The sequence below is a fragment of the Amphibalanus amphitrite genome, unplaced genomic scaffold, assembly GCF_019059575.1.
Source record: "Amphibalanus amphitrite isolate SeventyFive unplaced genomic scaffold, NRLGWU_Aamphi_draft 001415F_arrow, whole genome shotgun sequence".
Classification (NCBI taxonomy): Eukaryota; Metazoa; Arthropoda; class Thecostraca; order Balanomorpha; family Balanidae; genus Amphibalanus; species Amphibalanus amphitrite.
In genome coordinates, this window is record NW_024882908.1 from 35,010 (window position 1) to 62,326 (window position 27,317).

Consider the following 27,317-nt stretch of genomic DNA (forward strand, 5'->3'; position numbering starts at 1 on the left):
AATTCAGCTCCTAAAACTGGCCTAGAAACATGTAAAACTCGAAAAAGTGAACCGAGGTCATCAAAGGTCAATGACCTGACCTGACTTTCCGGTGACCTTGACACCCACCCTAATGCATGGAAGCAACATCATATCCCATGTTTGAACGCTTAAAACCACGAAAAAGACTGCAAACGCGCCGCTAATGCGAGCCGACATACGCCGAATCGCGATTCCGGCCAAACATGGTCTCGAAAAGTAGGTCGCAGGTCAAAGGTCATTAAGGTCAGGGTCATGACAGTTTCAGGGTGGATGTAAAATTGATTAACGCGAGGGTAACGAAAGTTTAATCGCGATCGGCCGCTTTTTACGCGAGTTATTCGCGAAAAACCGAGGGAGGGGGGTCCGTTCGACCCCCCCCCCCTATACGGGCGAGGGTTAAGTTGATCTCACCCGAAGAAAAAGTGTACCATTCGACACGCCTGAGCTAGACAAACACGATGCTGCTAAAATCGCGGATCTGCGATCATTTTTAGCGAAGTTATTTACCAAAAACCGAACCTGTGCCTTGGGCCACTTGACCTGACATCCGAAGTCATCGGCTGACCCTGGTCCTTAAATCGGAGACCAATCGCTGCATTTCGTAACGACGCACACGATCGTTTCTTTCGTGAGGCTCTAGCTCAATTAGGGGCGAATCGGCGAAGGGGGTTGTTTCCTCACTTCCAACCCCCCAACGTCCCTCGGTATTCAGAAAACCTGAAGGTCCGGTGAGGGTTAAAACGTTTCTCCTGAACGAGGAAGAAATGTAGAAGTCAAAGCTCTATAGACGTCCTGTAAAAGTGGCCATAATAATAAATTCGTTAGAAATAAGATGCTTTTTAAACGACTTCCTCATATAAAATCGGGTGCTGGGACCAATCTTATAAACGCTTTAGAATGGACAGGGCGTCACTGGCTAAAGTTTGGGTGCAGAAAACGGCTATTACCTAAATGCAAAATGGTTTTCATGCATTTCAGTCAATTGTATATTGTCGGTCCCAGTGGCCGAGCTAAAAAAAAAAAAAATCGGTAGTGTTTTGCATCTTTTACGCCCTAAGAAACTACACCATCTATCGAAGTGGGCGGGCTTATTTGAATGGGAGGGCGCATTATGCACGAATCGAACTGCTTTCGTTTATTTTGGACTGTATTTTACCACATCCACTGCTGGTATCACTATTAATATTATCTAATGCCGTGAATACGACAGCATTCCATTTATAAGATTGGGCCAATGGAGTCGCGCCCCGCGAGCTCGGTTTTCCGCTGGGCCGCTACAGGCCAGGAAGTCGGTCTTCGCCTGAGGGCAGGACAAAGGTCAGCGAGGGAGCGCGGGGTCAGCCAGGTATCGCCAAGTGCCGAGCGGATGCCGCTCCCTCCCCTCTCTTCCCCTCTTCTCCCCTCCCCACCTCGGTATAGATGGGGAGGGACCGAACTGCCAATGACATGCGAGCGGTCAAGGCCGCTCGCGCGGCAGCGACCCTGGCGGCCGGATGCCGCAACTGGGATTCAGCCAAGTTGCCGATTCGCCTCCTGTGGGAGAGCCAAACCAGGGGACATACTTTTTAGATATACTGTACAATGTACAAGTTTGCTGTTCCTTTTTTAAAAGCCCCTAAGTGGACCAATGTATCCATAACGACCGCTAACATTGATACTTTTGGCTTTTCCATTGTTTTATTGATGCATTTATTCATATGGTACAAAGTTATTTTTGTGCGGGTAACATTGTGCCACTCTAATTTCAAAAAATAAATTATATGTCATTATCCAAAAAAATTAAGAGTGACTATAGGTGACCAGCAGGGATGTCACTGCCTTACTGCACAATTTCCTGAACAATTAACAAAATAATTTGGAAGTAATACGAAGAAAAGTCAAAAACTGGTACAAAGTTAGGCCAAACAACGGGATCGTCTTTGTTATGTAATGGGACCTGGCGAAGTCACTATGTAGTAAAACTTTACTTCATTATTCAGCAAAGTTGACGAGCGCACGAATGCCCTTTCCAAAATCCGTTTTAATTTGGCGCGGCGCTCAGCCATGTGTCCCGACTTTCCAAGACGGAGTCGCTCTTAATTGTCTGATGCAGGTCTTAAAATGGTACGGCTCTCGCGAGATTAAGCGGTAGGTTTTGCACTTTTACATTTCCGGTTATATCTCAGAAACTAATCGATCTACGATTAAGCCATTTTACACGTTCATGGCCGGCTTGTTACCCAACAAGTCGATCGCGTCTTCAACACTTAAAAGCTTAAGACGACGAAGATATGGCCTGAAGTACACTACATTTTCTAGGTGCAAAACCTACCGCTAAAACCCGCGAGACCTGTCGTCCATTACCGGTAGCGTTGTTCGGTCGGCGTGGCATAGAAAACAGCGGTGCTGTTCAAGCTAATGTAACGTCACAGTGCTGAGACCAGTGACAAGACAACATCCGATTTCATATAGTAAATGTTATGTTGTAACCACTATCGAAATTTTACGTTCATTGAATATCTTCCGTACTTAAGTCCCGTTTTCTCTGGTGTAACTGACAGTGCATTCTGGCCGCGATTTGCCGTCGACATTTCCCATGCACGTCATCCCACTGAACGGGTCCGTGCGCCGCCAGGACTTGGAGCAGGGCCTGTTGGCGGAGCGAGACGAGTCGCCGCTGCTGCAGCAGCTGCTGGTGCGCCTGCTGCAGGGATGCCTCCCAGAGTATGACGTCTCCGTGCACAACTGGCAGCACTACCTGAGGCGACTGCTCAAGTTCAAGTGCTTGGTGAGTTACCCTTACCAACCGCGGTGACCAATTCGTGTCGGCGGCGCTCGAGTAATCGATAGGCGTTTATCCACGAGTTTGTTTATTTGTTTTACACGAAAATAGTATCAGTGACTGCCAATTTATGTATTTAATCAAAAGTAGCGTCCCGTTTGTTGTTATTTTCGGGCATTTCATGCGGATTGAACGGCAATAATGCATCCCACGGACAGTCAGTTGTGGAACTATAATTGCTTCTGAGAGCTGTTGATGCCACAGAACACCGATGGCGCCCCGTGAGGTCGTCCCCTGACGAGTTTTTGTGTGGCGTGTGTTCCAGGAGGACCCCACCATCGCCAACCCGCTGGGTGAGACGGGCGACTTTTATGACCTGTCGCTGCGCACACGCGTCACCGTCCTCCAACTGCTCTGCGACCTGCGTTTGGAGGCAGAGGACGTGATCGACCTTCTCAAGGTGGGTGGAAAGTCCTGGTAGAGCTGGGGGATTATCCTGACTGGTAGGGTTCAGTGGGCTGTGGGTGGAAGCTTGGGTTTTATGTCAAACTGTTGATGTGTGGAAAGCCTGGACGTGGTCTATACGACCTGTTGGTTTTTCATTCACTATAACAGCGCAATTTTCTTTTTGTTCTCAGAACCTTGAGGCGGACAGCCTGCGAGTCGAGCCTTTGGGTCACGACGACTGCGGTGCCACCTATTGGTATTTTTATGGAACTCGCCTCTATAAAGAGGTAAGTCTGATGCTGCGGGTTACGGACAAAAGTACGTATCGCTAAAGTACGTAGGACAAAAGTACGTAAGCAAAAGTACGTAGGATTTAAGTACGTATCGCAGAAGTACGTACAGTATAAAGTACGTATGGACAAAAGTACGTCAGGGACAAAAGTACGTATCGCAGAAGTACGTACAGTATAAAGTACGCATGGACAAAAGTACGTCAGGGACAAAAGTACGTATCGCAGAAGTACGTATAGTATAAAGTACGTATGGACAAAAGTACGTCAGGGACAAAAGTACGTATAGCTAATGTACGTAGGGTAAAAAGTACGTATGGACAAAAGTACGTCAGGGACAAAAGTACGTATCGCAGAAGTACGTAGGGTATAAAGTACGTACGGACAAAAGTACGTCACGGACAAAAGTACGTATAGCTAATGTACGTAGGGTAAAAAGTACGTATGGACAAAAGTACGTCACGGACAAAAGTACGTATGGCAGAAGTACGTAAGGGTATAAAGTACGTAAACGTATGGACAAAAGTACGTCACGTACAAAAGTACATATAACAAATGTACGTAGGGTATAATGAAGGATAAAGACGCAAGGTAAAGACCTTGGGCAAGACGCCCCAGATAATCTATTTTGCTACATAGGCCTACCAGGCCTACCTAAATTTTGTGCTACATCACCTGGAAGGCCAAATTTGTACTCAATGTGTTCTTTGGACATTTTACTTTAAATTCCACCCCTCAAATTCATTCACTTATGATCGGACTCCCAGCTAGGAAGTGATTTGTGAAGCAACTGCAAATGGGACATTTTGCCCCAACCCCAGGGCAAAACGCCCCACGGCCTGAGGCAAGAAGCCCCATACTCTAGAGTCTAGCTTAAAGATTAAACATGGTAGTTGGCTAAATCTTATATGAGAGATCCGTTAGACCGCTGGAGGCACGGCACTGAAGTTAGCACCTTCCATCCTATCAGGTGTTCAGCTATGACACTATTGTATGAGCAGGTTTTTCACGTGCCTCATAAGGCCAAATAATAAATTATTGCAATGCAAATCAGTTAACAATACACTTCCTTTGCCATACAGTTGCTGAGAAAAATACATATAAATGCATAGAAACTTGCTGTTCGCCAGCTACCGAACATTAGGAAGTGGGTAGTCCGAACAACACATGAGGTAAAACGCCCCATGGGGCTTTTTGCCCCGCGACCTACTGGGGCGTTTTACCCCATCATGTAGTTCGGTCAGCGAACAACGCCTTGTGCTCCAGCAAGACATAATTTAACACGAACCAACCCGGCATTATAAGCGTTAGACAATAGTTGTTCAAAATACATAAAAGTCGTTAACCTGATGTGGACTACAAAAGAACGCGAGGATGCATAATCAGATGACCAAACATAAAAATCACTAAAAAAACAACACATTTTTGGCTATATCTCCCAGAGAGTTATCACAATTTCTTTCCAGAATGATCATATAGTGCACGTTTAACAGAAGAGAGGACCTTTCCCCAGAACCCTATCAGTTCCGAGAGATATCGGTGAGGCCGCCAGGCGTTTTACCTCGGCGGGGCGACTTGCCCCGGTCTACCCTACGTGTGGACCAAGTACGTCACGGACAAAAGTACGTATAGCAAATGTACGTAGGGTATAAAGTACGTACCCCACCCATGGGGTAAGTTGATCAATGTGTAATACCTTTCTTATTCTTTATTTAATGAGCATTTGTTACAAGGCATAGCAAAATTTCTCGATGAGTAAATGGGCGAAAGGAACAAAGCTATATTATTTGGTACCTATATGAATTTATCATGAGTTCCCTATAGTATGGCAAGAGGGCAGCAATAAAGAAAAAGTGGCTCAACTTACACTACTATACCCTACTTCTAGCATACGTACTTATACACTACGTGCTTTGGCATACGAACCGTACGTACTTTTGGCATACGTACTTTTTACACTACGTACTTTTTCATACGAACTTTTGCGTACGAACATTTGCGTACGTACTTTTGGCATACGTACTTTATACACTACGTACTTTTGCAAACGTACTTTTGCGTACGAACATTTGCGTACGTACTTTTGGCATACGTACTTTATACACTACGTACTTTTGCATACGAACATTTGCGTACGTACTTTTGGCATACGTACTTTTTACACTACGTACTTTTGCATACGTACTTTTGCGTACGAGCATTTGCGTACGTACTTTTGGCATACGTACTTTATGCACTACGTACTTTTTCATACGTACTTTTGCGTACGAACATTTGCGTACGTACTTTTGACATACGTACTTTATGCACTACGTACTTTTGCATACGTACTTTTACGTACGAACATTTGCGTACGTACTTTTGGCATACGAACTTTAGCGCCTACGTATATTTGCGTACGAACATTAGCATACGTACTTTTGTCCTACGTACTTTAGCGATACGTACTTTAGTCCTAAAATCCTGATGCTGCAGTGGTCTCCCCTTACTCATGTATAATTTTTGTCATTAGGAGCAATCAATCATATTCAGCGAAGTTAACCTGATCTTTTTCTAGAGCATGATGCTGTCGCAGTTTTGTGAGGATTCAGCACACCACAATAATTTCTTTGTATTTTCATTTTTACACAGTTTCGAAGGGATTGAGTCATAGTTTCATGCACCTCATTCAGGTTTCCATCTTTGACATGATTGTGTTCGAAGAATGACATCTCATTTCTGGTTACTCCTATTTCCCCGCTATTCGTACGAGAATCAGCGCTTCATCACTGACACCGCTCTCTCCACCGTCTGCAGAGCGGCGGGGACGAGAGCGCCGGCCGGCCGGGCTGGCAGTGCGTCTGTGTGTCGGCCGATGACTGGCGGGCGCTGGCCGACTCGTACAGCGGCTCCCGGTCGCCGCTCGAGCTCGAACTCTACCACACTCTGAAGGAGGACTTCCTGCCGGAGATACCGCGGCTCTTCGCGCAGAAACAGAAACTGCAGGCGAGTTTGAGAGACGGGCGGAGGTTGTTGTAGTGGACGGAAGAGGTGGGCGGGACCGCAATAACCTATACAGTATGTGGTATGTGGTATGCTGAGAGTTCGTCTACTAATTTAAATGATACAAAGTCAATTTATGTGGTGCAGACTAGGGTCGCGGTAGGTCTTACATCTCAATTAATATTTTACTTTACATTCGGATGTTTACACGTTCTTGATGTTGTACTGCAGTCATCTAACGCGGTTATGTTCCGCCAACAGAAGAAGCGCCAGCTGGAGATGGGCCCGCGACGGCAGTCGTCTCGAGGAAGGACGGCCGACCCCGCCTCGCCCGAGTCTGCGCCGTCGCCCACGCCGCCGCCGGCCGCCCCCGCCCCCGCCCCGCCGGTCACGCTGGCCCAGAAGGCTGGCAAGGGCATCCGTAAGGGCAAGGACTCACCGGCCGAGTCGCCCCGCAGGGAGAAATCCGACGTCAAAAAGCCGCCCGCGTCGCCATCCGTCTCCAAACGAGACAGGAATGAGATTAAAGAATCTTCGGGGTCGGCGAAGAAGGATAAAGATTCAAAGAAAGCTGCAGCTAAACTCAAAGAAGATGTTAAAAAGTCACCCGTCTCAGCATCGCCCAAGCGAGATAAGTCCTCCGCAAAGAAGGCAAAGAAAGAGGATATTGACGATAGTAATGTTGCGGTGGATGTTAAATCCTCGGCTGCTTCTAAGAAGCAAGATAAATCTGAGGCAAAGAAGCCAGTTGCACCGGAGAAGTCTGTGCCTAGCAAGAAGCATGATAAGTCTGCGAAACGAGACAAGAGCGACTCCAAGAAGCCTGTGGTACCATCTCCGAAGCAGTCGAAGGGCGACTCCCGACGGCCGTCTCTGGTCAGCCAGGCGTCTCTGGACTCCTCCCTGTCAGACGCGGTGACTCCCACCGCCCCCGCTGCCGCCGCGGCGCGGCCGACATCCGGGAGCAAACGGTCGCGGCCCGACCAGCCGGAGAAGCCCAAGAAGCGGCCCAAGGAGGAGATGGTGGAGGTGGACTCCGAGGAGGAGAGGGAGGCAGAGCGGGTGCGGCGTGACAAGGAGAGAGCCGAGCTGGAGATGGCAGAGCGGGAGAAGGAAGAGGCGTGAGTACACGGGGCGATGGGAGAGCGAGGGGGTAGATGGCAGGAACATCTTCAGGGGTAATGGGAAATATCAATCTGTCTTAGTCGGCGGCCCTTGAAATCCGCAAGCCAGCAGTATTGTTGCATTAGTTTTTGTCTTTTACAATTAGTAAATGTTTATCAGAATAAATATGATACTGCCCTAGTTGCATGCGACTTGGTTAGCTTTCTACTGAAAACTGACCCAGTCTTTCCTCATTTGGCATTGCGTTGAAAAGTCTTTCGTCTTCTGATTAGTCCAGTCCCTGACCTCTGGTCCCGTTTCAGCTTCATTCGTCGCGCGATCGCCATGATCGAGGCCCGCGAGGTGGGCGCTGCCGGCGGGGACCGGCGCCGCGGCCGGGACTCGCGTCGACGCTCCACCAGCAGCGGCGGAGGGGGCAGCGCCGGCGGCGGACAGAAGACCACCTCGGACCGGCGCCGTCCGCGGCGGAAAGAGCCGCGGGCGCCGCCGCCCGCGCCCGCCCCGGCCCCGGAGCCGCCGCCGGCGCCCGCCAGACCGCCAGTGCCCACCAAAGCGTCGCGAAAGTACATCAGTGACAGTCTGTCTGAGAGTGAGAGTGCGAAGGAGAACAAACTGGTGCGTCCGCCGCCGCCGCCGATATCCGACTCTGACGACTCGGACGCGCCGGCGCCGGTGAAATCGGCGGCGCGGAAGGCGAGCCGGCCGCGCAAACAGCCGCAGAAGAAGAAGCCGGCCGGGTCCGACTCAGACGGGGAGGACGACCGGCGGCCGCCGCGCGACCCGCTGCGGGACGACTCGAACGCTGCGGCTGCGGGCGGCGAGCGGCGCTTCGTGGGCCGGCGCACCAACAACTCGCTGGGCTCGCTGACGGAGCCGCTGTCGGCGCTGCCGGAGCCGGAGTCGGAGGAGGCGCCGGCCAGCAGTGCTCCGCCGCCCACCCCCGCCACCGGGAAGATACGGAGCTCGGCCAGGTGAGACAAGGGGAGATCGGAGGGAGCAGCCTAGGTCCTGGGGGAGATATGGACAAGCTGAGAGGGAGATCGTGGAGACAGGACAGGTGTGGCCTGTATAGGTGGGGTGAGCTATCGAGTTGTTAGGGAGTTCGGGGAGACAACTAGGTGCGAGTTGTGAGCTGGGTAGGCGGTAGCTGGGGTAAGATAATGAGATGTGGACGAACTGGTAGGGATGCTGGGGAGATAGTGTAAAATGGGTAGCCTGAGGGTGGGATATCGACGAGTCGTGAACGAGATCGGGGACTAAGGTATGGGAGTTATGGCACGATGGGTGAAATTGAGTCGAGGCATGTTTAGTGATGTAGGTATGTGAACCTCCAGCCCACTGAGTCGATACGCTTTCGTTGATATTGAATATTTGTGGTTACTTGCGGACAATCTCGGATGCGACGCATTTCGCCCATGGCTGCCCGACTTGTTCCGTTGCGTTTCCTTTTCCATCCCGCTTTGCTTATTAACATCTCGTTCTACAGTCTTATGGCACATGTTTTGTTAGTCGTCTCTGCCACCACACGCCACCGGTGGCTGACCGCCCTTCCACCCTTCCCGTCCCGTCAGCGTGCTCCACACGGACGAGGAGCTGCGCGTGGGCATGTACAAGGCGCTGGAGGCGGTCAAGGCGCACGAGGAGGCCTGGCCGTTCCTGGACCCGGTCGAGGAGGAGTACGCGCCCAATTACTACGCCGTCATCCGCCGGCCGATGGACCTCAACAAGCTGGAGAGCAGGCTCGACGCCGGCGTCTACCAGACGCGCGAGGCGTTCGAGGCCGACTTCAAGCTGATTGTCGACAACTGCAAACTCTACAACGGCCTGGAGAACGGTGAGGCGATGGTGCGGGGCGTAGTTTTACTGAGATGAGGGAATTGGGTCTTCTTTGCTCATGCATTTGTGTAGGTTTAGTTTTGCGTGTTTGGTGGGACTAAGTAGCTTCATTCCCACCTGCCATGCTTTTTCGACAGGATCGGTAACTGCTTTGGGAATAGGTTTGTGGGATTGTTAGTCTTATCGTGTCAGACATTGTGATATTTTTTCACATTCGATGACGACACAAAAGCAAATATTCTAAATAGCCACGCTTTATTCATCGAATGTGCATAAATATCACATTATTAGTCTTGTTCTGTGTGAGTGTTTTACAATTTACATGACTCCTTATACTTTTTATATTTTGCTTTGACGCAGAAGTTGAATGAAGCCAATGCGAGTGCGTGTATCTCTAGCCCATCAGTCCATTATTTTGCCTGGTGAATTCCTGTCTCCTTGTTGAAGGCTGAGAAGTTTTCCTCTCAAGGTCCTGCCTAAAAGCCTTCATCTTGCGAATGTCCTCCATTCTCCTACGTTCAAGTAAGTCCACTGTCTCCAGATATATGACAAGATTTGTAGCATGTATTGTCATATGAAAATGTGTTACCTGGTGTGTTGGTGCATTTTACTTTTCGTAAGAGCTGCTCAGCTTTCCATGCCTGCATCTAGGCGCATTTAGCGAATAACTGGCAGATTATTGCTGTTTAGAAATTCAAGAAGGTAAACTATGGATGAAAATGTCACGATATATTTGTTGTAAATGCGTTGAGATTGACTATCCCAATGTCAGTAGCCGCCCCTGTCTTGTCCCAGCCGTCCCGCTGACGGCGCCGCCTCTCTCCCGTTGCAGAGTACACGGAGATGGTGGTGAACATTGAGCGCGAGTTCCGTAAGGCCGTCCACAAGTACCTGGATATTGAGGAGGAGGATGGCGAGGAGATACTTATCGACGTCTCCCAGGTGCAGTCCAAGCAGAGGCGCAACTCGCGCTCGCCACGACCGGCCACCTTAGCCGTCGGCAAGAAACGGGGCCGGAAACCCAAGGCGGCGGCCGGAGACGGCGTCGGTAAGGGCCGCGGAAGGAAGAAGAAGCAGCAGATGTTTATTGATTACAGTGATGACGAGCTGCTGAGCTCTCCGCGGTCCAAGCCGCCGACAGCAGAGGATACGGAGAGATTGTTTGATGATCTGTTAAAGACCACCTCGTCGCCGCCGCGCGTCTCTACACCGCCGAGAGCGGCTGAGGATCTGTCAAAGAAGAAGAAAAAGAGCAAGAGCCGCCCGCCGCCGCCGGCGCCCGAGCCTGAGCCGGAGCCGGCTGAACCGCCGCCAGAGAAGGTCAAAAAGCCGTCCAAGGCTACCAAACGCGGCAGCAGCGGCGGTGCGGCGGCCGCCAAGCGGGCGGCCGAGCGGCAGCAGTCCAAGCCGATAGACAGCGACGTCTCTGACATGGACGACGACTCGTTCCACGACGGCCTGGCCGAGATGAGCTCTCGGCGGCGCGGCCGCACCGCCGCGCCCCCGTCCCCGGCAGCACCGGCGCCGCCCCCGTCACCCCCGCCGCCGCCGCCACCGCCGGCCGCCGCTGAGTCGGACGACGACGATGATGATGATGATAGCGAGAGCGGTTCGCCCAAGAAAATCATCGCCCAGGGTCGCATTTTCGCATCCAAGATGAGACGGAAGAAGGCTGCCGAGCGGCAAACTGCCCCCGTTAAACCGACGCCGCCCAAACCTCCCACGCCCAAGGCGGCGCCGCCGAAACCGTCGTCCCCGAAAGTGGCGCCGCCCCCGCCCAAGCCGGCCCGCCAGCCGTCGCCGGAGAAACAGCAGGCAAAGCGGGAGCGTAGTCGGCATCGGTCCGATTCCGAGGAGCCCGACCGGCCGGGGACCAAGAACAAGGACAAGGGTAGCAAGCGGTCGAGGTCGCAGAGCAAGGACAAGAAGGACAGTAAGCGGAAGAAGAGGAAAACGCACGGGAAGGAGAAGAGGAGTCACTCGCAGGCCAGCCCGGAGAAGGATGAAGATGAATTAGTGGTGAGTACACGATCGATGCGGCTTAGTAGTAATTGGCTCGCAGATCTAATTGACAGCTCAGTGGTAATTAAAATCAATTAGGGACGATGTGCATATTGTCGCGTCGGCGTGCGGCCGCTGGGGGTCAGGGGAGGATTGGGTCACCAGTGGCCCTTGAACGGGTACCTAGGAACTTTGGCGTGTCGTTTCATAATCTTGTAGCTAACATAGTATAATGTTTATTGTAGATTATTGGGTCTGGCTCTACAATGGGTTTAGAGTGAGACGACACTTTTGCTGTTGCTTCAAGTCTCAATTTAATGCTTATAGCGCTAACCACAACTAATGAGAGGGCATGACAGCTAGTCTGTCCACTGAATGTCGTGATTTATCGATGTTTCACCTTTCTGGCGCATCTTGTCGAGCCTGAGAGGGACCCAGCGCCCTCTGTTTTGATTGCCGACTGCGCCAAACACAGCATGTTCCACTCCCTGTCCCACATGCTGAGTTCTCCTATCTCCCTGCTGTGGAGTCCCGTCGTTGAATCCCTCTTTCTCTATTTTCAGGCTCCAGCCAGCCCCCGCCCGGCCACGCCTCCGTCACCGGCCCGCTCGCCGCCGCCGCGGAGCGCCGAGCCAGAGCTGGACGATGACGAGTACGCCACGCTGCCCGAGCCACTGCCCGAGAGGCGCCGCTCCGAGTCTGGCTCCGACGCCGAGGACGAGCTGAAACCCAAGGAGAAACGCCGAGACCGCATTCGACCGCAGGACATCATGCGACAGAAGAACGCATCGATGAAGGAGAGTTCTGACAGCAAACAGGCCAGCAAGCCGAAACCGCTCTTCAACAGTAGATCCATCTCTAAAGAGGAGAACGCGAAGCTAGGCGAGTTAATATCGCGGGTGCGTGAGTCGCGCGGTGGCGGTGCCACGCTGCTGTCCAACGGGCCGGGACTGACGATGGGGAAAGTGCTGGGAGGGCTCTCGGACAGGGACAAGTCGGGAGAGGAGGTCTGGGAGGAGCTGGTCGGTAAGCGGCTGAAGGCGGAGCCGACTCTGCCGTCCCGGCGGCGCAGTGCCGAGGATGACGAGCCGCTCCGGCTCATCGCCGAGCCGGAGGAGGGCCAGGAGCTGCCCGTGCTGAAGAAAACGGCCACTCCCAACCTGCGCGCGTGGTTCACCGCGTTCCGCTCCAAGAAGGACGCCGAGCCCACACCGCCGCCGACTCCGGCCCCCAAGGTGAAGAAGCCGCCTCCGACACCGCAGCGGGAGGAGACCAAGACGGTGAAGCCGCCGGCGACTCCCTCGGCGGCGTCCTCTTCGCCGAAGGAGGCAACAAAGAAGACGGAGGCGACGAAGGACTCCGTCAAGGAGAAATCCCCTCCGGCCTCGCTGGCGTCGCCGGGGGCGTCTGCCTCGGCGTCCGCCGCCCGCGAGGAGCCTCCAAAGTCAGACTCGCCGTCGACGAGCAGTTGGAAGGCGCGCGCGGGCTCCCCACAGCCGCCCGGCCCGCCGCCCGATTTCCAGTATGATGACGATGAGTTGGAGAAGGCTCGTCTCCAGGTGAAGGCCCGCGAGGCGCAGCGACTGGAGAGCGAGAAGCGCCGGCTGGAGTCTGCCAACTCGCAGTCCCCGGCGCACCCGGACGCCAAGTCGCCGTTCTATCAGACCAGCTCAGAGAGTGAGAAGTCGCCCATGACGCCCGGTTACGGCGGCATCGTCTCGCCGGCGATGGACTATCAAAAATCGCCGGCGTTCTCGCCCAAACAGCCGCCGACGGCTCCGTTCTCGGACGCGACCAAGTACAACGGCGGCGTGAAGCCCGGCTTCTACCAGGATATGACACAGAAGACGGCCAGTCCGGACAAGTCGCCGTATCGCCGTCCGGGCTCCGTGGCCAGCACCCACTCCCCGGCGTCGGTGGCGGGCAGTCCCGCCTACCAGCCCAACAGCCCGCAGGTGGGTCCGGCCGCCGCCGCCGCCGCCTTCTCCGGGTACTACGGCGGGGCGCACAAGGAGCTGGGGGCCAGCGCGGCGGCCAAGTCGGCCGGCCAGCTCATGTCGCCGCCGAGCCGGCCGGCGGGCCCGGGCCGCGTGGCGCCCACCCTGCCCAGTCCGGACCCGGCGGCGCTGCTGCACGGCCGAACGACCGCCGACGATAAGCCCGGCTTCCCGTTCAAGAAGCGGGTGCAGGCCGACCTGGCGCTGGGCGGCGGTCAGGTGTACCAGCCGCAGTCTGCCGCCGCGCAGACACCCTACCAGCAAAACCAGCAGCCCACCCAGCAGCAGGCGCACAGCAAGTCGCAGCTGCCGACCGCCGCCGCCTACCAGCAGCTGCCCGGGAACCTGGGCAATATCTCCCAGCTGGTGACACGGTTACCGCAGCAGCAGCAGCAGCAGCACCAACAGCAGCAGCAGGAGGCTCGGGAGAAGCAGGAGGCGGTAGCGGCAGCTGCCGCCGCGGCGCAGAAAGAAGCAGCTGCGGCGGCTGAGGCGGCGGCCGCCCGGCAGCTACTGCAGCGGCAAAAGGGCCAGCAGCTGGAGGCGCAGGTGCGGCTGATCCAGGAGCAGAAGCAGAAGCAGCAGAAGCAGATGGCCGGCGAGCGGCAGCAGGCCGAGAAGCAGCAGCAGCAGGCCAGCAAGGCTGTCGAGCAGCTGCAGCAGCAGCAGCAGCAGGCCGTCTCTACCGCCGGCATGTCGCCCAACAGCTGGAGCGCCAACTCCGTCTCCTACTTCAAACAGATGGCCAGTCCGCACATGCAGCTTTACCACCAGCAGCAGACGATGAAGGCGTTCCAGCAGCACCAGCAGCAGCAGCAACAACAGCAGGAACAGCAGCAGCAGCAGCAGCAGCAGCCGCAGGCGCACCAGCACCAGACGCAGCCGCAGCAGCAGCAGCAGAGCGGCGCCGACGGCGGCGGGAAGGCCTCGGGCGGCGGGAAGACGCCGGCCGTCACCACCAGCTCGTCGTCGGGTCTGAACCTGGGCGGGCTGGGCGGCCTGGTACCCGGCGCCGGCTACAACCCGCTGCTGCCGTCCAGCTTCCAGGCGTCGCTGGGCGGCGGCACGTACCCGTACCTGGGCCTGGGCCAGTCGCGCTCGCCGCAGCCGGCGCACCAGAACTTCAACCAGGCGCACGCGTCGCTGTCGCAGATGGGCGGCCAGGCGCGCGCGGCGGCCGGCTCTCCACACAGCTCGCAGGCCTCCTCGTTGCTGACGCCGTCACCGTTCGGCGCGGCGGCGCGCGGCCACCCGCTGAGCTCGGAGACCATGTACCAGCAGTACTACCGGCAGCAGGAGGAGCTGCTGCTGCACCACCAGGCCGGCGCCGCCATGGCCATGGCCATGGGCGCGGCGGCCGGCGGCTATCCGCCCGGCTACCCGCACCTCTCGTCGCTGCGCCAGGCGCCCGGCTTCCAGCCGCCGGGGGGCGTGTCGCGCTCGCCGTTCTTCTAGCGCCGCTGCCCGGCCCGGCCGGCGCCGTACAACTACCTGTGATACACCGCGGCGTCGTCGTCGCCGCCGTCGTCGTCGTTTTCGTCGTTTTTATTTGTGTCCACTGTTGGTTCGCGGAGTGCCGCGAGCGTGTCATAATCAGGTTCGGCCACTCGTCGGGGGCGAGGCGAGATGATTTATCCAGGGAGGCTCTATGGGCGCAGTGAGCGGGTCTTCCCTGTCCCAAGTGCGTTGTGCATACATATAGTGTTTAGCAGAAGACGTGTGGAGCTTGTATATTGGTGGAAGCGTTTATGTGTGTGTCTGTGTGCGCGTGTGCGCAGAAGAACCAGTAGTTTGGTATGTGGTCCGTGTTGTCCGCCCGGTTGTTTTAGATCAGTATTGAGCTGTTTTACCGGCGCACGATTCTGTTCGGTTGGGTAGTGTGGACCGGCGCGCCTCTGCCGGTCGCCGGAGGCACTCACTCGCGGTCCGCGCGCGTGCACCGACCATGTTTAAAACCGACTCGACTCATGAGTGCGTGCGATCATCCCCATTGAGCGGTGTGAGTGGGGCGGCGGCCGGGCGCGCGCTGCCGGCCGGCCGGCCGCCGGTCGGTCTGTCCGCACGGGTAGATCTCATTGTCCCTGCCGGCGGCGACTCCGCGCAGAGCCTCCACCGCCACCGTGTACATATGCGGCCGATATATGCAACTGACAAAACTGTGCCGTCGTCAAGAGGTTTTTTACGATGTTATGTACGCATATAAAGCCAATATGTGTAGAGGCCATTTGTTTTTGTCGTGGCGGAGCCCGAGCGCGGTGCACTCGTCTCGCGTTGTTTTAGTGTTTTGTTCGGCGCGACGCGCGTTCAAGCCTGTGGCTCCTCTCTGTTCTCAGTCAGACGTTTATTACATCTAGCATCACAGTTGGTTGCACATTCGCTATATGTTTTCGCAATAAAATCTCGCTACATGCCGTCAGTGCACTCCACGACTCTAGCCTACCACACGCCGGGTATTGCCCAACAATTGCGTCCGCCGCGTAACACATCTTTGGTCGAATATCGAGGGCGGTCCGTCCACCGTGCGGTCCGGCGCCGCCCTCTGCACCGGCGGCCGCCCAGTCGCGAATAAATAACGCCCCACACGAGCGGCCCAGTGGTCCTATGACGTCACAGGTCCAAAGGCAGCATCACAGTACCGTCCGCCGGCGCGGCGGGCAATCACAGGTCGGGGCGTCGCTCCGCCCCGCTCCCCACTCTCCCCCGTGGCGGTCGAGGCGTTCTCCGCCCCTCTCGCCACTCCACTGACGGAGACTGCCTCTCATCGGCGCGTCCTGCCCTTCTTTCCGCCGGGCAGCAGGTGTCTTAGTTTCTGCAGATTCGTCTTGGTTATCTGTGGAAGACAGAGAAACGGTCAGCTCAGACAGATCGATGACGTGAGACGAAAACACTAAAAAAAAAGAGCGTATTGACTATATGGTCAAACTGGCCTCTGGTATGTTCCCGATACCTACAATCGCGCATTTCCGTGATGATGGCTAGCAAGAACGGTTGAAAAAGCTGCATAAAACTTTCAAGTCTGGATGCTGAGAGGCGTAATTAATCCATTCAATCCCCAGTTTGTGATCTGGGTACGTCAACTGAGGCCCTGTTGCCTTCGTCAGTTACCTGGTCATCTGGTTTGATGCGCAGCGCCTCAAGGTACGACTGTTCGGCCTCGGCCAGCTTTCCGTTGACGTGCAGCATCGCTCCCAGGTTCATATGACTGGTGGCCTCCTGAGGGAGTGGGGGAACGCTGTCAGAACGGGGCATCGAGGGGCACCTCTACGGGATCACCCTGGCGGTCATACGGGATCTACGGGTCATACGGGATCACCCAAGGGGGCTCCATGAGTCAGCCCAGCAGACGCCGGGTGATGGGAACAGTGGGTATGTCACATGAGTAGGCGGAAATACGTGACGTACTGGGGAGCTGCTGATTCAGCGTACAGCGCGCCATACTTACTACGATTACTTTTTTTGTAAATAAGGAGGGCAGGGCAGTTGAACAAGTACGACTCAGACCTCAGGTTATTCCCCAGCCCAGTGACTACTGCCGGGTGACCTGCCCCATGTGGATGGACAAGCCTTGAGCCTTCCACCCGAATCCATCCCCTGTCCCTCCATCGTCGCCTCCATCGCCTCGCCTCCTTCACTCACATTGGGCCGGAGCCGGACGGCGATCCGGTAGTAGTGTTCGGCCTCCTCGTTGCGCGCCGCCTGGCGGAGAATGTTGGCAGCGTTGAACACCATCTCGTACTCGTGCGGCGCTAGTTCGGCCGCCCGCCGGTAGATGGCAGCAGCCTGCGTCAGCCGCTCCCCGTCCGCCAGGTGCTGGCCTGTGAATGAAAAAAGGAGACATTTAGCTTACATGTTCGGGATTAAACCGAGTCGGGGATTCACTCCACATCATGAATAAAGCATTAGGCGGGGACCTGGGGAAACTACACAGTCGAGCTGGCCGGAAGGCTACCTCACGTCGAGCCGGAAGGCTACCTCAGCAGCAATGAGCAAGCGAGCGCCCTTGCTAGGACCGGTGTAACCGTAAGCCTGGCCTCAGGCGTCCCATCAGCCCAGCCAAGCCTCAAATTAATCTTTTTCCATTATCACGACATCACCAACCCTTCCTTGTTCACCTACTGGTGTGAGCCCACAGGGGTGCTCGGCCAGACCAATGTCTCCCCGAATTCCTATCATCCTTCCGGTCCTGGAATGGTCTCGTCAGACCGAAAGGGCCTAATCCGACAAAACAAACAAAAAAGTTATCCATCCCGGGGCCAGGGATGACTGTAAACATGACAGTCACCAGCTCATTGAAAAGGGCGAACAAAACTAAATAACAAACATGAAACATTTACATCCGGCCTTCAGTAAACCTGTTCGGAGCTCGTGTATTCTGACATTCAAATACGTTTTAGGCAAACACATTTTAAAACTGAGTCAAAAGTTTGGCCGTTTGGATATCGGGCAGTATCGTCCGGCGTTTTTCGCCCGGAGGGAGTGACATCAGTGGTGCCTACCGCAACAGGCAGTTGCATGACTGACAGCCCGACACGATAGCTGAATTCGGTGACGGTGCCGGACAGACGCCCTTTCGGTCGATTGAGAGGGAGGGCAAAGTGGTCGGTCGCTCGTTCGGAGCATTTAGAGTGATCGGCCGGTCAATCATTCGGTCGTTTTGGTCGATTGGAGCGGCCAACCATGCTGGAGCAGTCGATCTGAAGATCATCTGGTTGGTAGGTCTGTCGATCGTTATGGTAGGTCGGTTGGGCGGTCGTTCTATAGGCAGCATGGTATCTGCCGGTTGATTCAGTATATGAAGTGGTCTGAGTGGTCATTGAGACGGTCGTTCTATCGTTCGTTGGTCAGTTGGTCCGTCCTGGGCGGTTCAGTGGTCGGATATGTTACCCGGTCGGCCAGTTACGCTCACCGGGTGGTCAATTGGTCGGCTATGTCGATTTGGTTGGTCCGTCGGTTGGTTGGTCAGTACCCGTATGTTACCCGTTCCGTTCCGTTGGTCGGTTATGTTACCCGGTAGGTCGGTTGATGGGTTATGTTACCCGGTCTGTCGGTCGGTTGGTCTGCTTGGTACCCGGTCCACGGGTCCGTCGGCCGGTCGGTGACTGGGTTTATTCGGTCGGTCGGGTTCGGTCGGTTATGTTACCCAGACTCTCGGTCGGTCGGCCTGTTGGTCGGTTGGTCGGTTATGTTACCCTGTCCGTGGTTGGGTCGGCTATGTTAGCCGGTCCGTCGGTCGGTCGGTTATGTTACCCGATCAGTCGGTCGGGCGGTCGGCGGCGCGAACAACGGGACGGCCGGCTGGTCGGTCGGTTACTTTACCCGATCGGACGGTTGGTCGGTCGGTTACTTTACCCGGTCGGACGGCTGGTCGGTCGGTTACTTTACCCGGTCGGACGGTTGGTCGGTCGGTCGGTTACGGTTACTTTACCCGGTCGGCCGGCTGGTCGGTCGGTTACTTTACCCGGTCGGACGGTTGGTCGGTCGGTTACTTAACCCGGTCGGACGGTTGGTCGGTCGGTTACTTTGCCCGGTCGGACGGTTGGTCGGTCGGTCGGTTACTTTGCCCGGTCGGACGGTTGGTCGGTCGGTTACGTTGCCCGGTCGGACGGTTGGTCGGTCGGTTATGTTACCCGGTCGGACGGTTGGTCGGTCGGTTACTTTACCCGGTCGGACGGCTGGTCGGTCGGTTACGTTGCCCGGTCGGACGGTTGGTCGGTCGGTTATGTTACCCGGTCGGACGGTTGGTCGGTCGGTCGGTTACTTTACCCGGTCGGACGGCTGGTCGGTCGGTTACTTTGCCCGGTCGGACGGTTGGTCGGTCGGTTACTTTGCCCGGTCGGACGGTTGGTCGGTCGGTCGGTTACTTTGCCCGGTCGGACGGTTGGTCGGTCGGTTACGTTGCCCGGTCGGACGGTTGGTCGGCCGGTTATGTTACCCGGTCGGACGGTTGGTCGGTCGGTTACTTTGCCCGGTCGGACGGCTGGTCGGTCGGTTACGTTGCCCGGTCGGACGGTTGGTCGGTCGGTCGGTTACTTTGCCCGGTCGGACGGTTGGTCGGTCGGTTACTTTGCCCGGTCGGACGGCTGGTCGGTCGGTTACGTTGCCCGGTCGGACGGTTGGTCGGTCGGTCGGTTACTTTGCCCGGTCGGACGGTTGGTCGGTCGGTCGGCTATGTTACCCGGTCGGCCGGCTGGTCGGTCGGTTACTTTACCCGGTCGGACGGCTGGTCGGTCGGTTATGTTACCCGGTCGGACGGTTGGTCGGTCGGTCGGTTGTTACCCGGTTCGTCGGCGACGCTAGCCACGGGGTGGCTGGTCGGTTGGTCGGTTTTGTTGGTCCGTCTGCGGGCCGGTTATGTTACCCGGTCGGTTGCTCTGCTATGCGCCCGTTCGGTCTGTGGGTCGGACGGCGGTGCTAACCACGGGGCGGCCGGCTGGTCGGTCGGTTATGTTACTCGGCCGGTCGGTTGATCGGTTATGTTACCTGCCCGTCGGTCGGTTGGCTAGTCGGTCGGCTATGTTACCCGGTCGGTCGGCGGCGCTAACTGCACCGGCCGGCCGGCCGGCCGACATGCCTCTCTGGCCGCCACAAAGGGCGCACCGTTTGATGGTAAGCGACACGGCAGTTTTTAATGTAGGTGACAATGCAGCCGAGATTAAAGCCCGCTGCGACCGACAAAAGGTCTGCATAGTCATTTAGTGCACAGCCTTGTCTGCAGCTGGAGCCGAGCTGATGTACGAATTACATGTAGGTATTTGAGCCGGCGTGCGGTGATAATAAATATATAACGCACCGAATCCTATCCGGTTAGCTTTTGCGATCCATGGGTTCACTATGCCATTCACTGTCTAATTGACCTGTTGCTATACAGACGTTCGTAACACACGAGCAGTCCAGTAGGTACTGGGGCTGGCTCGTTAGATACAAATCAATTAACCAATCTGGGCGAATCGCTTATGTATGACTATGAAGTTCTGCGAATGTCGCATACCTCGGGCATGCACCCATTTGCTGTGCATGCCTGTCAAGTTGTTTGTGACCGCTCCACAAAAACCGGCGGTTGTCCGCGCTCGCGTGCAGGTCGGCTGGTTCACGGAATCGTCCCGCCGCCCTCCCCACGTGCCCGGTAAGGCAGTGCGGAGGTGACACAGCGCACTGGCCATCCGTATAGCATGCAGCGGGCTCCTGAACAGACACCACACGCCAACCAGCCGTCCGATCGTCCCTCAGACATAAGGAGACATCCTCGTCCGCTTCGTTCGAGGTCCTGTACTTGGGTCTGTAACTCTACATCACCGGCCCAAACCCGGACCGACCCACACACGATCCGAACGGCCACATGTCACCCACTCGTGAGCGGTGCATCGGTGCATCTAGCCAAACAGGAAACTGGCCGCCGCCGAATCCGCAGCCCGGAAAAAATGGACCATTTTTCCTGTCGGTGTGATAATGCCGACATTGGTCCGGTCGACCGACTAGCACGTGATCTGATACGCACCTATGGAATGCAAGTATCGGCCGTATTAATTGTCGCTTGTCTAGATTTGGCTGAATGACGTGGAGTGGACTGAACATTGGCGTTTCGAGGCCGCAATGGATGGAACTATTGGTGATGGGTCTGCACGTGAGTAGCAAGTATACTGCGTCGTACTGTGTCGTGAAATAAGGTGGTTGCTAACAAAAATAGTAGCCAAGTGCGCACAAGTTTGGTATGGGCAGCACCGCAATGTACCTGAATCATGGGCTGGTTGACAGAACGAGACATTAATTGCCGTGGTATTGCTGTGCATTGTTTGCAATAGAATGCCATTGAAACGTGCCGCGTATGTCATTTGTTGTTGTCAGGCAATTAGATGTTATTTGAGTACAGTCGGCCATTTACGTGTCAGAAGCCGGTAAAATATATGACCGTTATTTAGACATGTGGCACGGAGTTCGGACGTCACCAGTGATGATACATGTGATGGTTTTCGTTGTTTGCCAACAAAACATGCACGAAGGCAAAAAATTGGTCTGACATGTCATTATCGATCAGGGTACATTCGCCGTGTGTTTAATCTCAGCCGATGGCTCATTTAGAAGACGCGTTTAATCAAGCTGCGCTCGTCAAAGTGCACACGTGCCACCCAGAACGTACCAGGCGAGCAGCCAGCCGCTTCATATACCTATCGCTTGGCTGGGCGCGAGCCCGTGCTGGAACAGTATCAGGCCGCACGACACGAGTCCCGTTTTCCACTGTCCAAGGTCTCCAAAAGCACGGTGGCGACTGCAAGCGATAACAGCTTAGTTCACAAGTTGCCTTATGTAAAAGGGCTTGCCGATCGCAAGACAACAGCCATGGGCGTCTACCGTAAATAGAACCCATCATCAGGATGGAAAACGCTGCCATGGCCGGCATGAAAATGGACGCAAGATTCTGTTTTCCACATGCAATGACGAAACGATAGCGGCTCATGAAATCGCTTGCATGGATTCATAGAACAAGATGAGTGCACCGAGCTTCGGAGTAACGCTATGCAAATTAGCGGACATTTTTAGACGAGCTATCACGGGTTCGCTTTGTCTACACCTCTCACGAAACCATTCCGGGTGGAATTTTGAGCCAGGTGCACTGCCCCGGAGACGGCCAGTCCGAGCCCAAACGGCCCCGCCGATCGCCCCCGTATCATGATTGCAGCGAATAACAGCTGCCCTCGCCACTCCCCAACCCAAAGGCAGCAGCACAATAACCATGCCGATGCTGCGATTGCCGCTCTGAAACCGCCTTCCTGCATGTCGGCCACCAATCTAATCGTCGAAATCACCACCGAACAGCCGTCTCTACAGCCTCTCCGAGCCGTCCGCGCTCCCAGCTTCTCTTCATTTCTTTGATCAAGCTCATCTCCGAGCTCAGCTTCGGCGAACCTATCCAGTTACCCAGCCAACCCTCGGCTAACCCGGGGCCGGTCTCTGACCTGGCCTGCGGCCGCGCCAAACGGACCACTCGCACGAGCCGGTGTCGGCCGGCGGCGCCCGAGGTCGGGCCGCGGGCGGCACAGTCGCAGAAACCGCCGGCGACGCCCGGACGCCGCCGGCCGGGCCGTGAGATGATGTGCTGACACGAACCCCGGCCGACCCAGATGATGGTCAGTCACGATACGGGCCCCGGGCCAGACGCGGCCAGTTGGATGGACTGGCTGGCTGGTTTTGGGATCGTCTAAGGGCCGGGAGGGAGACTATAAGGGGGTTGGTGATGGAGAGCCGCTCGATATGATTGTTGGATCGCTGGATTGAAGAACAGGTGCAATCTGGACTGAACAACTGTCCAACTGCATTGGAAAGGCGTCAAAAGGACTTCAAATGGTGTCCACGTGGATTGGATGAGTGTTAGAGTGAGCCCCGATGGTTAACGGCTTCGTCGTTGTTTCAATTGTCGACGAACTTGAGCCAACTTAATTCACGTTCAAACCGAGTTAACAATAGGTGATGGCCACGATTCCACGAATAAATCCACGGGCCTTACCTGTCACTGAAGTTGTCTCAGTACTTTGGCTGCCGAACTACAACTGACTCCAGCATTTAACCGTCTCTCGACAGACAAAGGTGGCCATCTATCCCGTTGAACTTATTCCGTGTTTTAAACCACACATGCATGGAGGTCTCGTTTGGGGCTCGTCTTACAATATGTACTGGCTGTAGCCATCATTAGCCAGAAACGTCGCCTCATCGCGACGTTTCTGTGCCTCTGGGGACATTCGAACATCGCTCAGTCTCTGACAGCACCCTCCTATGTATTGCTCGGCAATCCTGAGCAATTTTGCGTCTCAACGGCCCTATACGTCTAATGGAGCAATTCAATGGCATAAGCTGACTGTATGCATGATATTCAGGCCGTCATCAGACCGCATAGCCCTCTGTTACTACGTCAACCGTCCTTCGCGAGGGTATCATCAACGAGCGTCATCAACGGACATCGTCAAAGGGCGTCATCAGCGACCGTCATCAGCGCTCGTCATCAGCGTGCGTCACGTCATCAGCAGCCAGCGGCACTGATGACGCTCCGTGAGAATCGGCGTCACGGGTCATGGCTTTCCGTCACGGTTACGGCGTCACGGGCGGTAGGTTACGCCTCACGGCCGCGTCACGGGCTGCGTCACGGGCGGCGCCGGTTGACGTGACGGCGGCACGTCACTGGCGTCACGGAGCTCCGTCACGGCGCCGCCCGACACGGCGTGACAGACGACTGTGACGGACAGACGGCGAGTGTCTTGGAGGACAGGGCAAATCCACACGATGAAGGAAAGAGACCGGTGCAGTGAGAGACGAATTAAGGATGTCACAGTGAGAGACGATGTCACATCCCGCTTCCCTGAGGCTGCTCCCGGGGTGAAGTGCTCCGCCTCAGCTGCGCAGCATTGTCACTTAACAGCGACGTCATAGCTTGGTCGAGCAGTGACCGAGCTTTTATAATATGACGTGCTATTGACGAGCTTTTGTCTACTGAGCCAGTAGCATGACCCGATCGAGTATCGTCTGTTGCTCAAAGGAAGTGTCATATAGCCTGGCTTGATTAACTACTGGCGGTAGACAAAGCTGAACGAACGAGAGTGCGATGACGGCTGTTTGTGACGGTTAATGACGGTAGACCATGCTCAGGTGAGCAGAGCGACCTCCAGGTCATCGTCCCGTCCGCTCACCTTTCCTCATCAAACAGACCGAGGCGGGATGCGGTCGTGCAGAGGACAGGCGTCACATCACACCTCTCTGTGGCGGCTCCCGGCCGATTGTCGCCCATCGGGGCGGGGTCAGTCAGCGGCGGGAGGGGAAGGGGGGGGCACTGTCGATACTAGTCGGGACAGCTCGCGGTCTCCTGGCCGCCGCGTTAGATCCGTCGGCGGCCGGCCGGCCTCGGTGCCGCTCTGCCGACTCTGATTGGATAGGGAGGAGGGGCATGGGCTGCACTGAGCTCGGGGCCTCTGCCGGCTGGCGCCGCGCCGCGCGATGCAACATGGGAGAGCTGGCGGCCGGCCGGTCCGCCATTTTGTCCGCCGCCGACCCGGCCCCGGTGACGTCACGGGGCGGGCGGTGCCAGCCGGCGTCACGGTGTCACGGCGGGTGACATCGGACGGCGGCATAGGCGGCGGAACGATTTGAGACAAGGGGGGGCACCAGCCCAAGGAGCCAAACCTAGGGTACCCCCAAATCCTGTTTTCTCATCGGATTTAGGCCACTTATTTTTCGTCACAGCCCTGACACGATGATTTTTTATTTTTATTTATTTATTTTTTTTACTTAACGAAAATGGCAGTTCGCCCCCATATGTGTGGTTAACTTTAAGCTGATCCTCAAGTACCTATGTGTTTGTCTCTTCCTTATTGTCGTTGATAAATTCCATTTATCCTACATGTATCAAATTCCCAAGAAGCCATCGCAGTACTTATCAGTGGCGAATCCCAGGGGGGAGGTCACATGGGTCATGACTTAGGGCCTGGGGTCACCACATGCCTGCCAGGAGCACCACAGACCTGACAGCCGACAGAGGCACCACAGGCCCGCCAGGGGTACCACAGGCCTAGCAGGGGCACCACGGGCCTGTCAATGGCACTACAGGCCTGTCAGGAGCACCATTGGCCTAGCAAAAGCACTACAGGTCTTCCAGGGGCATCACAGACCTGCCAGGGGCACCAGAGGCCTACCAGGGGCACTATCGGCTTCGCAGGGGAACCACCGGCCTCGCAAGGGCACCATGGGCCTGTCAAGGGCACCACAAGCCTGTCGGCACTTTAGGATTGTCAGGGGCACCACAAACCTGTCAAGGGCGCCTGCGTTCTAACAGAGGCACCACAGGCTCGCCAGGGGCACCACAGACCTGCCAAGGCCCAGGGACACCACAGGCTTAGCAAGGACACCACAGGCCTGTCAGGGGCACCACGGGCCTGTCAGGGCCCATGGGCACCTAAGTCATGTCAGGGCCCACGGTAGGCCTGTCAGGGGGCAGGGTAGGTAGGTACCACAGTCTTTCCAGGGGCACCAGCGGCCTAGCAGGGGCACCAGTCATCACATGCCTAACCAAAAATAAAGAAAAAAACTGAAAATAGGGCACCACCAAAATTAAGTGGCCGAAATCCGTTGAGGTTTTAATTTTGGGTAAAGGTAGGGGCACCACTTCGATTCATGACCCTCCCCTTGGAGTTTTCCCGAATCCGCCCCTGGTACTAATTCATCAAATTTAAGGGGGGCACCTTGCTATTGGTGCCCCCCTTGCAGAATTCAAGGGGGGGCACGGTGCCCCGGTGCCCCCCCCCCCGTTCCGCCGCCTATGGACGGCGGTGACACCTCGGGGTGACACGGACCGGCGGAGGTGACACCAGACACCGCCACCGTCACCACGGCGACACCAACATCACAGGAACGGTGTTTGTATTTATGGCTTCATCGCGGAGCCGCGCAGAAGGCTCATGCAGATGCGGATGTAAATCAGAATTCATAGCCGTCGTCACTGGGCAGTAAAAGTGTATCCGCAGATGGGGAGTCGATAGCCGCGTTCCCGACGAGTGGCACGACACAGGGGTGCTGTCTTGGGCGCCATGGCCGCGCGGTGGTGATGTGATGGCGTCAGCGGCTCGTGACGGCGACCCGGCCGAGACGAAGACATTTCGGAGCCGGAGACATGTCAGTAGAGCTGGGACGGTCGGCTCACGGCTCTACATTAGCAGAGGTGTGCAAAATAGGATGCCAGATAATAACAAATAGGAGCAGACTGACGGGAATGAGCGCGAACGTTTGGGCGAATGATCAGCAAAGGGACACTGCACCTACAAGATCTGCCAGCGCTGCCCGATGAAGATGTGAGCTCGTCATGAGCAGCTGAGCTAGGAGAATTGCCATGAACATTGAGCAATGAGCATGCGGTTATGTCGCGGGAGGACGCTCTCACACGGAAACAGTCTGGCCAGCTGTGCCGCTATATGATGTATGCATAAAACACGGAACGTCACATGTCCCGACATTTTTAGCGGTTGATGACAGTTACCTCGTAGCATTTCGGCTGCACAGGGAAGAACGTCCACCCGGAAGACATCGGCCGCAGACCTTTCTGCACATTCTAGCAGATGCCAGATCTTAAATAAAAGTCCAGAAATGCACTGATTCGCGCCGGAGACAAGAAAGATACCTCTGCTACCTATAGGAACACGCATGCATGCACGAGTTAATTCAAAGGTCCTGCTTTGGCGTTTTCCGCTCGCCGGCGTTGGAGCACAGCCCGTTCTCTGTGCTCCAGCCGAGGTAACACCGGCACCCTGAATTGTCACCGGACTCAGTCACATACCAATCTGCACGCAAGGACCATCAGCAGCGAAACAGAAGAAGGAGAAAAACGCCGAGAGCGTCCGACACACAGCACACAGTCCCACAACATGCTGTAACTGTGTAGGAAAAACGGCCAGATTCCTGCACGTAATGACATTAAAATACATAGGTATACTTCGTGTTATCCAAGGCAGTTGACATTTTCAAGCGACAAGCATCCTGCTTGGTGAGCTACATTGAAGAAGCATTATAACTCAAACCGAACATACAGCTCCCATTGAAATCGTATCGCACGATTTAATATCTTAGCCAGAGAACTTTAATTGGCTCATTCATTCATGAGCCATGGTGTAAAGTCGAGACGAAAGGTGAATAGTGAAGAAGAGAAGAGCAATTTGCTTAGCGACTCGATCTCTTTCAAGGCTTCCGTCGGGTCCCCCAGCTCGCAGTCTCCAATCATATCATCAGAAATATCAGTCTTGAAAGTCTTCCTCGGAGCACAGTGAGTTCTGAAACCACGCAGGCTCAGAGCCATTTGCTTGTCGGACCAGACGCTCAGATGTCTGACCA

General features: G+C 55.5%; 2 protein-coding genes across 2 annotated transcripts in view; one reads left to right on the top strand and one right to left on the bottom strand.

The window, feature by feature from the left end:
* Positions 1–15,872, top strand: part of LOC122372892 (bromodomain-containing protein 4-like) — a 28,389-nt gene extending 12,517 nt beyond the window's left edge. Inside the window, exons 3-11 of the mRNA XM_043350558.1 lie at positions 2,636–2,788; positions 3,108–3,242; positions 3,421–3,516; positions 6,316–6,504; positions 6,763–7,622; positions 7,929–8,597; positions 9,198–9,460; positions 10,295–11,481; positions 12,027–15,872. Coding sequence (XP_043206493.1) covers positions 2,636–2,788; positions 3,108–3,242; positions 3,421–3,516; positions 6,316–6,504; positions 6,763–7,622; positions 7,929–8,597; positions 9,198–9,460; positions 10,295–11,481; positions 12,027–14,915 — 6,441 coding nt within the window. The 3' untranslated portion in view covers positions 14,916–15,872. The remainder of the gene's footprint in view (positions 1–2,635; positions 2,789–3,107; positions 3,243–3,420; positions 3,517–6,315; positions 6,505–6,762; positions 7,623–7,928; positions 8,598–9,197; positions 9,461–10,294; positions 11,482–12,026) is intronic.
* The window catches only part of LOC122372893 (protein O-mannosyl-transferase TMTC2-like), a 60,139-nt gene continuing 48,608 nt past the window's right edge, over positions 15,787–27,317 (bottom strand). Inside the window, exons 9-11 of the mRNA XM_043350559.1 lie at positions 17,097–17,275; positions 16,566–16,673; positions 15,787–16,290 (exon numbers count right to left, since the gene is read on the bottom strand). Of these exons, the coding sequence (XP_043206494.1) occupies positions 16,219–16,290; positions 16,566–16,673; positions 17,097–17,275 (359 nt within the window). The 3' untranslated portion in view covers positions 15,787–16,218. The remainder of the gene's footprint in view (positions 16,291–16,565; positions 16,674–17,096; positions 17,276–27,317) is intronic.